Source organism: Haliotis asinina, chromosome 9 (assembly GCF_037392515.1).
Source record: "Haliotis asinina isolate JCU_RB_2024 chromosome 9, JCU_Hal_asi_v2, whole genome shotgun sequence".
In the NCBI taxonomy this organism is placed as follows: Eukaryota; Metazoa; Mollusca; class Gastropoda; order Lepetellida; family Haliotidae; genus Haliotis; species Haliotis asinina.
In genome coordinates, this window is record NC_090288.1 from 63,756,389 (window position 1) to 63,771,517 (window position 15,129).

Sequence of the window (15,129 nt, forward strand, 5' to 3'; positions counted from 1 at the left end):
GTTCGATTCCCCACATTGACACCATGTGTGAACCCCATTCATGGTGTCTGCGCCGTTACATTGCTGGAATATTGCTAAAAGCTAAAAGCGGAGTAAAACCATACTCACACACATACTTGGAGGCGATCGTACGAGTTTGTGACAATGTATTGCCACTGATGACGTCGGACATGTACAGATTATGTTGTGACCGCTGTTTTCCCTTGGTAACGGGCAATATGTAATACCGTATTTCCTCAAATTGTTAAGCACCCCCCGGCGCTTATGTTTTTTCAACGGACCTCCATTAGAGCGCTTATTATTAGAGATCAGCGCGTATTACAATATCGGTACCTTGTACCATGTGGATGACAGGCAGTTAGGATTTGAGGGACCATTTCTTAATGTATCTATTTTTTGACCAATGGAGAATACATTTGCGAAAACATGCAAAGATCTAAACCCGGCGCTTATTAGACGCTTGGCACATATTAGAGGCCCAGCGCGTATTTCTTAAAGCACTGCTTTATTTCCGGCGCTCATTAGATCCCAGGCGCTTTATAGAGGAAATACAGTATTTATGATGCATTCATTCTGTGATGGCATTACTATGCATTTAACTATAAACAAAACACAAAGGGGAGTCGTATAAGCCAGTAATGGTTGGGAGTGTAATGTATTCTATATCTCATATCTGGACTTACATTTTATGCACTCTTCGCGACACGTGAATAAAACAGATCTCATCTTCTGTATGTAATTTACCGGTAGGTAAAACTTGGAAAGCGTATAATATCAAATCTCACATCATCAGTTTGTCCTTAGAGTGAATGCGTGGTGTGTTCAATGTACAAAGGTATCAGGTTTGCAATAAACCGGTTGTAATAATTTCTTGCGAACGGTTTAGTATTTCATCTTAGCCGAACGGTGTATCGCGTGCAGTTACATTTAATTGAAAACCATTCCATTTCTCTTCATTCATGCGAGCACTTTATCCTCCCAAGTACACCATGTACAATTATTATTCTCCTATCAATCTCCCTACAGCGTTTCCGAACATTTGGAATATTCCCTTACACAACGAGTAGACAGGAGATGGAGTCTCCGTTTAAAGATATGGATTCCACGCAATAATTGTTTCTGGTTCTTTCAAACAAAATGCACACATAGGTGTGTCCTTTAGTCTGATTCTATTTAAGAAAATGTATGTAGGTATAATATCATATAGTATCATCATCTCCATTTCAAAGTACTACGTTTTGTACATAGATTTGTTATCATGTATATGTTTCGTAACATTGTGTTATCATATTGTTTTCCATAGACCCTTTCCCACTTTTTATGTGCATATGATTTATTACAGTTTGAATCTAGTAATGAGATATAGAACGTTTTGATGCCTTTAACCTTCAAATTTAGTTTGGATATGTTGCAGGGTAGTACTGGAGAAAATGGTATTGTTATGGGAAGGGAAACGTGTCTTTTCTTTAAACAGGCTGTTATGGAAGATTTGATACTATAATATCTTAAGATATTTATTCTGAGTTGATATATTTTTGTAGCTCTTCATGAGTGTAGAATTCTCCTGTAGTGGGGTTCATTAGATCATAGATAAAGTGTATTCCTGCACTTTTATAAAAAGTGACGTGCAACATATGTCATATTTGGGATTTCACTTTCTTAGTAAAGTACAAATTCTAGTACTTTTTTCCATCCGGGATTCGAACCCGCACCTTCAGAGTCAGGCACCTAATCGCCAGCACACAAAGTCAGCCGTCTAGCCTGCTCAGCCACCTCGACTTCCACTTCCGCGACTTTGTGTGCTGGCGATTAGGTGCCTGACCCTGAGGGTGCGGGTTCGAATCCCGGATGGGACATATGTTGCATTTCTAAATGGCATCGTGTAATCATAAAAAGTGACGTGTTGCCTACTTTTAACATGTAATTAAACCAAATACTTTGACTTAATATATCCCTTGACAACATCGGGCATACTGTTCACGACGTCGTCTCCAGACTCTATGCGTTCTGTCTGGGAATCTGAGGGTAAACCTGGATTCGTCGCTAAAGATGACTCGATTCCAGTCTCTGTTTCCATCGGAGGCGACGTTGGGCCCACAGCAGACGTTGACGTTGATGAAACGGCGTCAATATTGGCATCGAAAATGGCAGCAAGTAACCGATTTCGAATGGTCTGTGAGGTGGTCAACCTCTAAACATCTCAGCCCTGGTTCGTGTAGCCGGCAGAAATCTGTCACGTAGGTGACGTAGGACGATTTGACGGTCTCCTGCTCGTGACGTCACACGTGGACGAGCCGACCTTGGGCGATCAGAAGATCAGTTTCGACCTCGCAAGTCATGCACAGTACAATGGGTGCATCCCATTGTTCTTGCAACGTCAATAACTGATCTTCTCGCTTGCAACATGCCAATGGCACATTCATGTTGCACATTTGACAATCGTGGCATTTAAAGTACTGTTAGAACTGTGGTTTAAAAGTCCTTTTTAGCAATTCTTGAGGCCAATGTAAACACGTGCAAATAAGGCAAACTTCGATGCGAAGATCACGTGTGATTGACTGCACGTGCAAGACCTGATTTGGCACTAATGTCATTTGCATGACAAACGGATGGGTTTGAGTGGGTTTTGCTCATGTTTTTCTAGAGTCGAAAGATAGGCATCCCATTTCGGATACATAGATGTATCATCTGAGAAATATTATTCATTATTTGTAAAAATTTCATTTTGTGAAGTTTCTTTTTGAACTCAGTATATATTGAAAGCACAGAAGAACAGTAGATGAAAGGTGTTTGTAAAGTCCGCAAATAATTGAGACAGAATCGGACAATCCAGTGATTAAAATCAGATGCGTCAATCTATGCATAAGTATTTCACCTCAAGGTTGTGTCCTCGTGAAAGTGCCACATTATGTTGAAAAGAATGGATTCACCGGAGCTTCCTAGCAGTTTTGTATTGCTTGTAGAAATGTACAACATCCAGGCATAGCACTAGACATGCTCTATTACACACACATGGAGGCTTGACGATACAAACCAGTGGTAGACATAATGTGCACCCTGTCCATAACTCACTTATACTGGGCCATTTGATGATAGTGGCAGTCAACAAACACATGCTGTGTGGGATGCGATCAGTTTACACAGGTCTGTGATTACCAGCAGATCCTTGGAACAACAAGACAGAAGACAAAGGGGAAATATATGGATGACAGCATCTGTAACACAATGTGTTTTGGGATACTTTCTTACCTCTCAGCCATCAGTTCTGACCTCATGAATACACAATGCCATTTAGTAAGTGAGTGAATTTTATGTCAATTTTAGTAATATTCTAGCAATATCACCTTGATGGACAACAGAATTGGGCAGAAAGGGTACACATTGTGCCCATATGGGGAACTGAACTCGTCTTGACAACTGAATGCTTTAACCACTTGGCTACCCCTTCAGGACAGGATTCCAACCCACACTCTCAGATCTCTTTGATTGGCATTTTACAAGTTGGTGAGTAATAAGAAAGGAAGATACTTCATGGATGCCAGTGCCTTTATTGTACCTGATGCAAACTTTCAAGCTGTGCTGACTGAGAGGGTAAGATGTCTGGCATTTTGTGCTGGCAGTTTGGGGTCTGATTGATTGTGGGTTCAAACCACGGATGAGACTCAACCCAACAAATACAAGATCTATTTTTCCTGCCTCATGCCTGTTACTTCACACTCCAGATTTCCTGGTTTCCCTGGCATAAGCAAACAATGCTTACTCCCCTACCCCTACCCTGTGACCCCTGTCCTCCATCCCCGTGATCCTAATGTTACTAGGCGAGAATCCACAGCTTTCCATTCAACTATGTGTATCCCCTCCACATGCCATTCAAACACTTTAAGATAATAGTAAAGACAAGAAAACAGATCATGTTACGACTTTTATTTATCACATGAACAGACATCGTATAGCTGATACTGAATGACAGATGACAGGACCTACAATAACTGCTGCTCCTTAAGTCCTGGTGCCTCTGTCAATAATCTTTGGAAACAAACCTATACATGTATAACCTGATTAATTCTGCTCAAGATATGTCTGTTATTTAATATTAACATATTAGCTGCTTATATTTATTTCATCAAAAGCAAAACAAGTAACATTATAGTATGGCCTTAAAGTAAGGAAATGCAGTACAATCATCTGAATGAGCTGTGCCTCAAAGTCTCAGCAACATATACATGTATGCTACAGCACCACAATCATCAAAGATTTACAGTTACATAAATTACTGTCTTAGTCTCATTGCTTGTATTTAACAGAAAGAATCCAGCCTCTAGTTCAAGAGCTTAGAAAGCTGTGGTGAACGATGACAAATCTACAAAAATATCAGAGAGAAGGAGTTATCATGTGATGTCTAAAATATATTTCCAAATTAGTTTACTCCCAATCTGCCAAAAAGCATCATCCCTGATCCAGGAAAACAGAGAGCACACAAACTACATGTCCCTGGGTTTCTGAGATGCACAGTGTATAAAAAGCGTATCTCCTTCCGATTTTGTACTGTTAATATAGAACTGCACATATGTAGCTGAAGGAATATGATAAAATGTCACACTGATAAGACATATTTCTTATTGTCACACATATACATAAGCACTTATACCCATTAAAATATTCTGTATACTGTGTAAAATCAATGTGTGTGTATAAAACAGCTGAATGTCCTGCATTTGTTGACTCAAGGCAGATCCTCCCCAAACTTGCTTCTGTGGGCAGCTCTCTTCATGGGGTAGATCAGCTGGAACATAGGTGAGTGAGTGAGTGAGATCAGCTGTAACACAGAGTGAGTGTGGTCTGTGAGTGAGTGAGTAGAGGGTGGGTGGGTGACAGCGTCAGTGAATCTGAGAGTGAGTGAGTGAGTAGAGGGTGGGTGGGTGACAGCGTCAGTGAATCTGAGAGTGAGTGAGTGAGTGAGTAGAGAGTGGGTGGGTGAGTGTGTCAGTGAAACTGAGAGTGAGTGAGTGAGTGAGTAGAGGGTGGGTGGATGAGAGTGTCAGTGAATCTGAGAGTGAGTGAGTGAGTAGAGGGTGGGTGGGTGAGAGGGTCAGTGAAACTGAGAGTGAGTGAGTGAGTAGAGGCTGTGTGGGTGACAGCGTCAGTGAATCTGAGAGTGAGTGAGTGAGTAGAGTGTGGGTGGGTGAGAGTGTCAGTGAAACTGAGAGTGAGTGAGTAGAGGGTGGGTGGGTGAGAGGGTCAGTGAAACTGAGAGTGAGTGAGTAGAGGGTGGGTGGGTGTTTATATTCCCACTGGGTATGATGGACAGTGATGCTAAATAACTGCCATTTTCTGTGGACCATGAATTCTGTGATTGGAGTTACCTCCCTTAGTCCACTGATAAAACTGAAATGTGATCATTGTATAAAATTTTCTCTGTCAGCGTGTCTGTAGGTTTGAGCGAGTGTGTTGTACATTAGTACAGAATTAGCACACAACAAAGTGACACAATTTGTACAAACCTACTTGTTTGTATACCTACTTGTCTGTACACTATGCACCTACTTGTCTGTACATTACATACCTACTTGTCTGTACACTACAGACCTACTTGTCTGTACACTACCCACCTACTTGTTTGTACACTATGCACAAGTAGCGGTCTGTACACTACATACCTACTTGTCTGTGCACTACGTACCAACTTGTCTGTACACTACGTATCTACTTGTCTGTACACTACGCACCTACTTGTCTGTACACTACATACCTACTTGTCTGTACACTAAGCACCTACTTGTCTGTATACTACGCATCTACTTGTCTGTACACTATGTATCTACTTGTCTGTACACTACATACCTACCTGTCTGTACACTACATACCTACCTGTCTGTACACTACGTACCTACTTGTCTGTACACTATGTACCTACCTGTCTGTACACTACATATCTACTTGTCTGTACACTACGTATCTACTTGACTGTACACTACGTACCTACCTGTCTGTACACTACATACCTTCTTGTCTGTACACACTACAAACCTACTTGTCTGTATACAACTTGTCTCAACACTACGTACCTCTTTGTCTGTACACACTACAAACCTACTTGTCTGCACACCACATACTTTCCTGTCTGTACACTATGTACCTACATAACTACTTTGTGTACACCTACTTGTCTGTACACTACAAAGCTACTTGTCTGTATACAACTTGTCTGTACACTACATACCTGCTTGTCTGTATACAACTTGTTTGTACACTACATACCTACTTGTTTGTATACAACTTATCTGCACACTATGTACTTATGTGTCTGTACACCACATACCTGATTGTCGACATAGTGATCACATCCGTAGCACCAGACTGACAGATCAGCGTAACTCAGCACCATTAGGTGAGTCTCCTCGATGCCGTGAAATAACATGTGCTCGTTAACAAAACGGCTACAATACACCTGTAAGGTAAAGACAGGATAGTGGGGCAATTTGGTAAATGAAAAACATGTTTCCACAATAAATCATGTTCGGGAACAAATCTTTATGAAATAAAAATTCAAACAAAAACATTTATATGCAAATTTATGGTAATTGTGTGGAAAAAATTGTTTGATATGCATTTCCTAAGAGTGAGTGAGTGAGTTTAGTTTTACACCACACTCAGCAATATTCCAGCTATATGGTGGTGGTCTGTAAATAATTGAGTCTGGACCAGACAATCCAGTGATCAACAACATGAGCATCGATCTGCGCAACTGGGAAACGATGCGAGTCTGACCACCCGATCCCGTTAGTCGCCTCTTACAAGCTGAGTCTCCTCTTATGGCAAGCATGGGTTGTTGAAGGCTTATTCTACCCTGGACCTTCACGGGTCAGGATTTCCTAAGAAGTAGACAGGTAAACAAGATAGAGAAGAAAAGAATTTGCTGAGAATAAATTGTGTCTGCCTTGACTTATCCATTAAAAAGGAGGATAAATCAAATTTACTCTCAACAGCTGGAAGTATTTCAAAATTACAGGTAGAAGATTTCATAAGTTTACAGCCTGACATGTTGTAAGTTCAGCTCAACCACTGAAACACCTCATTCACCAGCTAACGATAACACAGGTAGTTTCAGTGTTGCTTGAAAGATCTCATCTGCTGCAAGTACAGTGTGGAATCCCCTCTCACATCTTACCTGGATTAGAGGTATCATACTGCACCAATTCACCTCAAGTGATCTAATCTTTGCCATCAAAATCATTACCTCAGTCTTTACTACATACAGATTTCATATATGTTCAAATGTTGACAATATTCCTATTCATATTGTCTATAGTTTCAACTCAAGAAATATCATTTTTAAGCTTTTGTACTATGGTCTTTACTACTTACAGATTTCAAATATGTTCAAATGTTGACAATATTCCTATTCATATTGTCTATAGTTTCAACTCAAGAAATATCATTTTTAAGCTTTTGTACTATGGTCTTTACTACTTACAGATTTCAAATGTGTTCAAATGTTGACTATATTCCTATTCATATTGTCTATAGTTTCAACTCAAGAAATATCATTTTTAAGCTTTTGTACTATGGTCTTTACTACTTACAGATTTAAAATATATTTAAATGTTGACAATATTCCTATTCATACTGCCTATATTTTCAACTCAAGAAACATCATTTTTAAGCTTTTGTAGTATGGTTATTTTCAGATCCTGCCTAGTCCATTACGAGTATATGGGCTTAAAGGCATGCTGGAATGTATATTTGTGTACTGGTACACCAAGGTGTTAATGCATAGGTTATAGACACTGCCGTATAACCCTAGCACATTTCATCTACATCATAGTGGTGAACTGAATGATCGACCTATGAATGATGTGCTTCTCATGATCTGATATATATTAGGCAAAGTTACAGTAATACTGAGTCACAGTTATTGGTTTTATCATGTATATTTACAACATTAACAGCTCGGTTTGCTTGCCTTTGTAGCAGCTGCATGTTCACTTGGCTCCTGTCCCTTCAAGTGTCACATAGGGTATGGATAGTATTATTGTGTCTTACGGCAGCTGCATGTTCACTTGGCTCCCGTCCCTCCCAGTGTCACACAAGGTGTGGATAGTATTATTGTGTCTTATGTATAAAGATATTACGTCATTTACATAGTTGACATATTTTGTCTAATGCGCTAACACTTCCATCATAATGTGTGTTTTGGTACAAAATATTTGAAATATTCCTATAGTACCAAGGACTTATTGTTCTTGGTGGTTTCAGTCACCGAGTTAATGGCAATGTAACTATTACAACAACATTATGTAATGTGCATCTGTTCACAATATTTTATATTACATTTATTCCATACATGTCAGAAATAATATGCAAAATGCAATAATTGCATATATATCTATTTACATATTTATCCTGAGTTTGGTATTTATTCTTTAAACATGTGTATTAGCCTAGACTAGGTAAGGTGGTTTCGTATACATGTAACAGCACTCAGATTCATTATCACAGCAGAAGAAACACAGGTGCCCTTAACTTTCCATGTAACACAAACACAGGTGCCCTTAACTTTCCATGTAACACAAACACAGGTGCCCTTAACTTTCCATGTAACACAAACACAGGTGCCCTTAACTTTCCATGTAACACAAACACAGGTGTCCATAACTTTCCATGTAACCCAAACACAGGTGTCCCTTACCTTGTAACACACAAGACAGACCCAGTTCTCAGACTGGTCACCACACACATCACAGGGGTCAGCTGTCTCCCTTACCTTGTAACACACAAGACAGACCCAGTTCTCAGACTGGTCACCACACACATCACAGGGGTCAGCTGTCTCCCTTACCTTGTAACACACAAGACAGACCCAGTTCTCAGACTGGTCACCACACACATCACAGGGGTCAGCTGTCTCCCTTACCTTGTAACACACAAGACAGACCCAGTTCTCAGACTGGTCACCACACACATCACACGGGTCAGCTGTCTCCCTTACCTTGTAACACACAAGACAGACCCAGTTCTCAGACTGGTCACCACACATATCACAGGGGTCGGTTGTGTCCAGGCCTTGCGGTGGTAGGGGCTGCACGGTCTCTAGATGGAGACACCATGTTAGGGGCTGAACTGCATACATAGTCTCAAAGTTCTGGAAAATTACAAAATAGAAAACTTTATCTTATATGTCCTCCATTTTGAGAATGTTTTTTTCTACCTCATTCAGGTGTTTTTGTGTCATGAACACTGCTTTCACCATATTGCATCAATGTTTAACAAGGGTTAATAAGCAATTACAAATCCTCCTGTTCCCATAATTTGATAGAGGTTATCATCAAAACCTGCAGGACTCATATGTCCAACTTCATGACAGTATACATAAATCCATTAGTCTGTGACCCGTGAAGGTCCAGGGTAGAATAGGCCTTCAGCAACCCATGCTTGCCATAAAAGGCGACTCAGCTTGTCATAAGAGGAGACTAATGGGATCGGGTGGTCAGGCTCCCTGACTTGGTTGACACATGTCATCGGTTCCCAATTGTGCAGGTCGATGCTCATGCTGTTGATCACTGGATTGTCTGGTCCAGACTCAATTATTTACAGACCGCCACCGTATAGCTGGAATATAGCTGAGTGTGGCGTGAAACTAAACTCACTCACTCACCACTCCATTAGTCTGTTTTTTTGAGCTACAGAAACAGGAGTCATCAGAAGATGACATATCCACCCCGGCCCCACATGTTTGAAAGGACAAAATATCTGACTGTGCCCCTGAAACGAAGCCCATCTCTCCATTTTGTGATTAAGTCTGATTCGTTTCCATGGAAACCCAGATAATGATAAATCAACAAAATCTGCAAATATCAAAAGGCACCACTTTGAGGTCTGCCACACACATCTACCAAGTTTTGCTGACAGATATTAAAAAGTTTTTGAGTTCTGCTCCAGAAATGAAACAAACCTCTAACTTTTGAGACTATGTCCGAAAAGTTTCCATGGAAACTGAGAAAATAATAAATCACAAAAACCTGTAAATAGCAAAAGGCACCAGTTTGGGTTCTGACTGATATATCTACCAAGTTTTGCAGAAAAACATTTAACAGTTTTTGGTTATGCTCTGAAAACAAAGCCTACCCCACCATTAGACTAAGGCCAAAGTGTTCCATGGAAAAATTAAAAAAAATGAATAAAAATGCCAGAATTCTGTCAATAGCAAACGGCACAACCATAGATTGAGTTTATTATTTCTACCAATTTTGGTCTATAAATATTGAGTAGGTTTTGAGTTATGCTCTAGAAAAAAAAAAATTATACGGACGAATGGACGGATCGACAGACAGACAAGGCGTCGACTATATTCCTCTGCATTACATGCCAGGGGGATAAAAAGGCTCAGAGATAAAAAGTGGCATCATTGGCGGAGAGAACTCTTTATTCAAAGTACAGTTACATATATACAAACAAACTTGCAACAAACAACTAAATTTCTGCCACATACCAGCTCAAGAGGAGGTAATTTGAAGGAAAAATTCGGGACAAGCCATAAAAAAACCCCTCACATCTCTGCTGATTCAAGTCAAACTTGTTGCCATAGAAACGGGAAAAATATAAATTCTACCAATCCCTGAAGATCAAAAGCTGACAACGACACCGCTATTAACGGAATCAAAGTCAAACTTGTTGCCATGGTTACCGGGAATGTTTTTAAATGAAAAATCCTAAATATTAAGAGCAACCATTTAAAAACTATATCAAAATGTGCGTAAAGTTTTGTGAATGGATATTTATTAGTAATAAAGATATGGCCCAGATGACAAATTATTACCGATGGACAGACGGATCCCCACCAATCTCACTCATCTGTAGTATTATAGCAGCATTATTCTTCCCCACACAATCATCCCACCCACCTCAATCGGACCACAGAATGATAATGTCTCTCTTCACCTGCATGTAAACAGTTTAAATACCAGCACATGCTGCAGACTGCTCAACAGGCAACATCCTGATGGAGAGGTAGTTGGTTCGCCATACCATTCTTGTTAAGGTACTGAAACCATCCTTTCTGTCTTGTGAGTCTCATAAGGGAGTGTCCAGCACCATAAACAGTGTGGAAGACAAGATTCATGAATCAGTGTTTGCCATACCACTATTCTGGAGGAGGGAGTCTGTGCTCAACTGGTGCAAGTTGTAACACAAGGAATGTGTCGTGAGTGAATTTAACCCAAGCAGTATGTCTTTACACATATTTAATAACCCATGAACTTGTCACAAGAGGCAACTAATGGGATCTGGTGGTCAGACTCAGTGACATGGTTAACACATGTCTCTATGCTCATGATGTTGATCACGAGATTGTCTGGTCAGACGGTTTAATTTACAGATTGCTGCCAAATAGCTGGAATATTGCTGAAAAGAACACATGAAACTGTAAGACCCTGGGCCTAGATTTTCGAAGCTCTCTTAGCTCTCTTAGATAGTCAATGAGTGCCATACATTAACATTGGCTTACAACTATCTTAGTGCTAGAAGAGCTTCGAAAATCTAGGCCCTGACCCTTTCAAAACAAATTGTGAAAAAATTAATACCCTAAAGATCTCTTTATCTAGCTTAAGTTTCAAAAAAAACATTCAATCTTTGTCTGAATGAGACACAAAATGTTTCACCATGATTTGTCCTTAACAGTCAAAGGGAGATAACTTGTTAAGACTTAGTTCATGATAAATAGTATGGAATTTGAAGTTTCGTACAGAAACACTTTATCTTTTTACATTTTTATTCACAGCATTCACAGAAACAAATAATAAATTCTGGCAACAATTTTATTATTCTGTTTATACTCATAACTGTATGAGCCAACTCTAAAATTTCGAAGCCATTCGCCATTTGGCAGCTTCATCCCATCTAAGGTAAAGGTCATTTGCACATCCAGTGTAGTGTGTCATGTGACAGACTTGATAGGGTGTTCAGTTCATACAACCAGTGTAGTGTGTCATGTGACAGACTTGATGGGGTGTTCAGTTCATACAACCAGTGTAGTGTGTCATGTGACAGACTTGATGGGGTGTTCAGTTCATACAACCAGTGTAGTGTGTCATGTGACAGACTTGATAGGGTGTTCAGTTCATACAACCAGTGTAGTGTGTCATGTGACAGACTTGATGGGGTGTTCATGTTGTATACCCTGGTAAATCTGCCTCCATGGGTTTGTATGTTTTGGACCAATCAGAATTTGGCAAATTTATCTTTAGGGTAATAAGGGTGTTTATTACCTTAGACTGGTGTCTTTTTCTAAGCTATAACTGACCATGGAGAAAATAACTTACTATATCTACATTTTCCTAATATCTGAATCCAAATATATCTGACAGAAAATGCTACTTTGTACACCTTATTACTCCATGATAATGAGATGAATAATGATCCTGACATTTTTCCTGAAACAGTATATCTAATTCATCTGGAAGCTCCTGTTGGGGCAGCCATATTACAAAGATTGAAATATTTTTGTCTAAATGACAGATTGTTTCAAGGCACTACTAACTGTATTGATTTAGGTTGAATGGCTGTAGGTTTGCTGACTTATGGAGAAGACTGAAGGCCAACTCGTGATGCCTGCACTACCTACAGTAACTGGCCATACATGAGTCATCATTAGTGAAATTCCCAGGACTTGCATGTAAATTAACTCTTATAAGATATAATAATAAATTTCGGTTCAGTCGAATTGCTGTCAATAATTATCTCCCAGTGGGGAAATCATCCTAGTTGCATACACATAATTTCAATTCAATTTTCCAGTGATTATTATGAAAACTGCAACTATTTAAACAATACGTCCGACATACCAATCAGGCTTAACATGACTGTCTGTGGGATACATTTAAATTAAGTTGCACTTAAAGTGCATAATCAAGTATCATTCGATAACTAAACAATGGAAAATTATGTACACGTAGCTGAAGTTAATTTCCAAGATGTTTTCAAAACATCAAAATAAAATGACTTCTACTCAGTTTATGAGTTTAAATTATCAGTTAACTAACATGTAAGTCTATGGAAATGTGCTTCTGATGACTCACCTATGGAGAACTACTTTACCTACACAGACGCTGAAACAGTCTACAATGTTCACAGAATATGAACACAAAACCTGACACCTCTCACCCTCCAAACATTCATCAATTACAAAATTACGTTTCCATGATCTATCAATGTTTCAAACACAGTGAAGGAAACACTGCGATACTGCTTAAGTTTGCACTAAGTTGAGAAACAAATAAAAACAAATTTCTCTAGAATTAGAGGAACAAAAGTAAACTTGGTGTAAATTTAATTTCACGAGCAGCAAATGTTTCTATGTGGAGTGCATGACTTGGATTTAATCTTTGACCAGATCTTCCACGACCTTGAATACATGGAAAGGACAAATTTGATGGATGAACAACAGTTTTATTCAAGAGACGCAACTCAAAGAAATTCCCTGACCTTGAAGACACTGGTGGCAGACAGTGAGCATCTGCTAGTAAACAGTTCTCAAACCAAGGGACATAACTCTGAACACTAATTTGTTCAAAAGTCACAAAGTCAGTCATTCATGTTATGTTTTCCAGTATGGAAATGAGACAAGATTTCAGCAGCACCTCGGTATCTACACCATTATGAAGATTTGAAGACAGGGTAAGAACAGTAAGCACAAGATCAGCAATTGTCCTGGACATCCATCGTAGGGAGGGCCCTTTCTTGGTTTACATCATTTACTGTGTGTTTATCCCAAGTCTTTATGAAGTGAGTCTGGACAGGGTAATAGTCCCACAAACACAAGTCTGTCTAAGCCAAATGGCGGTAGATCCAGCATTCAGAAGATTGCCTTAGTCCTATGAAGGAAGCAACACCCATAGAATAGTAAATTGTTTATATAGGCACAAGACAAGACCTCATTCCCGGCATGAATTTGGAGGAGTAATGCACTCTTTCATGGCAGTATGAACAGACAATAGTATATTACATATCAAGTGAGTGAGTGAGTGAGTGAGTGAGTGAGTGAGTGAGTGAGTGAGTGAGTGAGTGAGTGAGTGAGTGAGTGAGTGAGTGAGTGAGTGAGTGAGTGAGGTTTTATGCCACATTCTGCAATATTCCAGCATTATCATGGTGGGTGACACTAGAAATGGGCTTCATCCATTGTACCCATGTGGGAAATCAAACCTGCATCTTTGCCATGACAAGCGAACACTTTTAAAACCACTAGGCTAACCAAGTGCCCCCTGTAGATCATGTAGAAATCTCAGTTGATGATACAGTTATTTAACATGAACATGAGGTGTAATGTCTATCAAAAGTTACTGCTCAACATTCCCAGAATCACAACATATGTGTTTCCTAGATACATGAGCACTTTTGGAATCCAACATGGCCAATATGTAACAGTTACTGTGGTCAGGCATTGTGTTCCTACATTATAACTAAACGTTACCATCCTAAATGAAAATAAATCTTCAGTTTGGAATGGCATGAAAACACAACTCCCTGTGTAGATAAGCATGTTTACAACTGTCTACCAGAAAGCCTCTATCAGTCATCTCGCATGGACACATGATACAGTCCTGCTGGCCACTATACTACAGCTGTTTAAACATGTCCCTACCCACCCCACCAAACCTAGCAATGCACAAACAGCTATTGACAATCTGTATTTAAATTAAAGTATGGCCAGGGAGTATATAACACTTTCAGAAAGAATGGCTTCAAGCCAATCCTGATCTTTCCCGAGTGTAAACCAATATTGATCTGGAAAGGAAACCGATGCTGTGAGGATCTTCCACACATTCTGTGACAATCTCCTCATGCCATCGCGAGTTGCTCTGGGAGTTAACACATCATTTCCAAACTGAAGGATTATGTTATACAAAAACTAGCAGTCAAGAATGTCCCACATCATCACAATGTGGTATTCATCAGAATTAAACTGGGGACACGAGGTCACAGGTTAATTCTGGCATTTGTTTTCAATGCAGTGTAAATATTAAAAGGTTCAATAGGAAATATTACATGATATTTGCAACAGAAAGTATGTTCAGTACACCCTATACAGCCTGATCTGTAGATCCACATGGGAGAAATATTCAGTTGTATTTCCAG

At 39.6% G+C, this 15,129-nt stretch overlaps 1 protein-coding gene across 3 annotated transcripts in view; it reads right to left on the reverse strand.

Annotated features, from left to right (window-relative positions):
• Positions 1-3,909: 3,909 nt before the first annotated feature.
• LOC137295653 (histone deacetylase 6-like) overlaps positions 3,910-15,129 on the reverse strand; it is a 264,274-nt gene continuing 253,054 nt past the window's right edge. For all 3 annotated transcript variants that reach the window (XM_067827117.1, XM_067827116.1, XM_067827118.1), the window contains 3 exons: positions 8,990-9,142; positions 6,320-6,448; positions 3,910-4,783 (listed from right to left, as the gene is read on the reverse strand). In XM_067827117.1, coding sequence (XP_067683218.1) covers positions 4,724-4,783; positions 6,320-6,448; positions 8,990-9,142 — 342 coding nt within the window. In that variant the 3' untranslated portion in view covers positions 3,910-4,723. The remainder of the gene's footprint in view (positions 4,784-6,319; positions 6,449-8,989; positions 9,143-15,129) is intronic.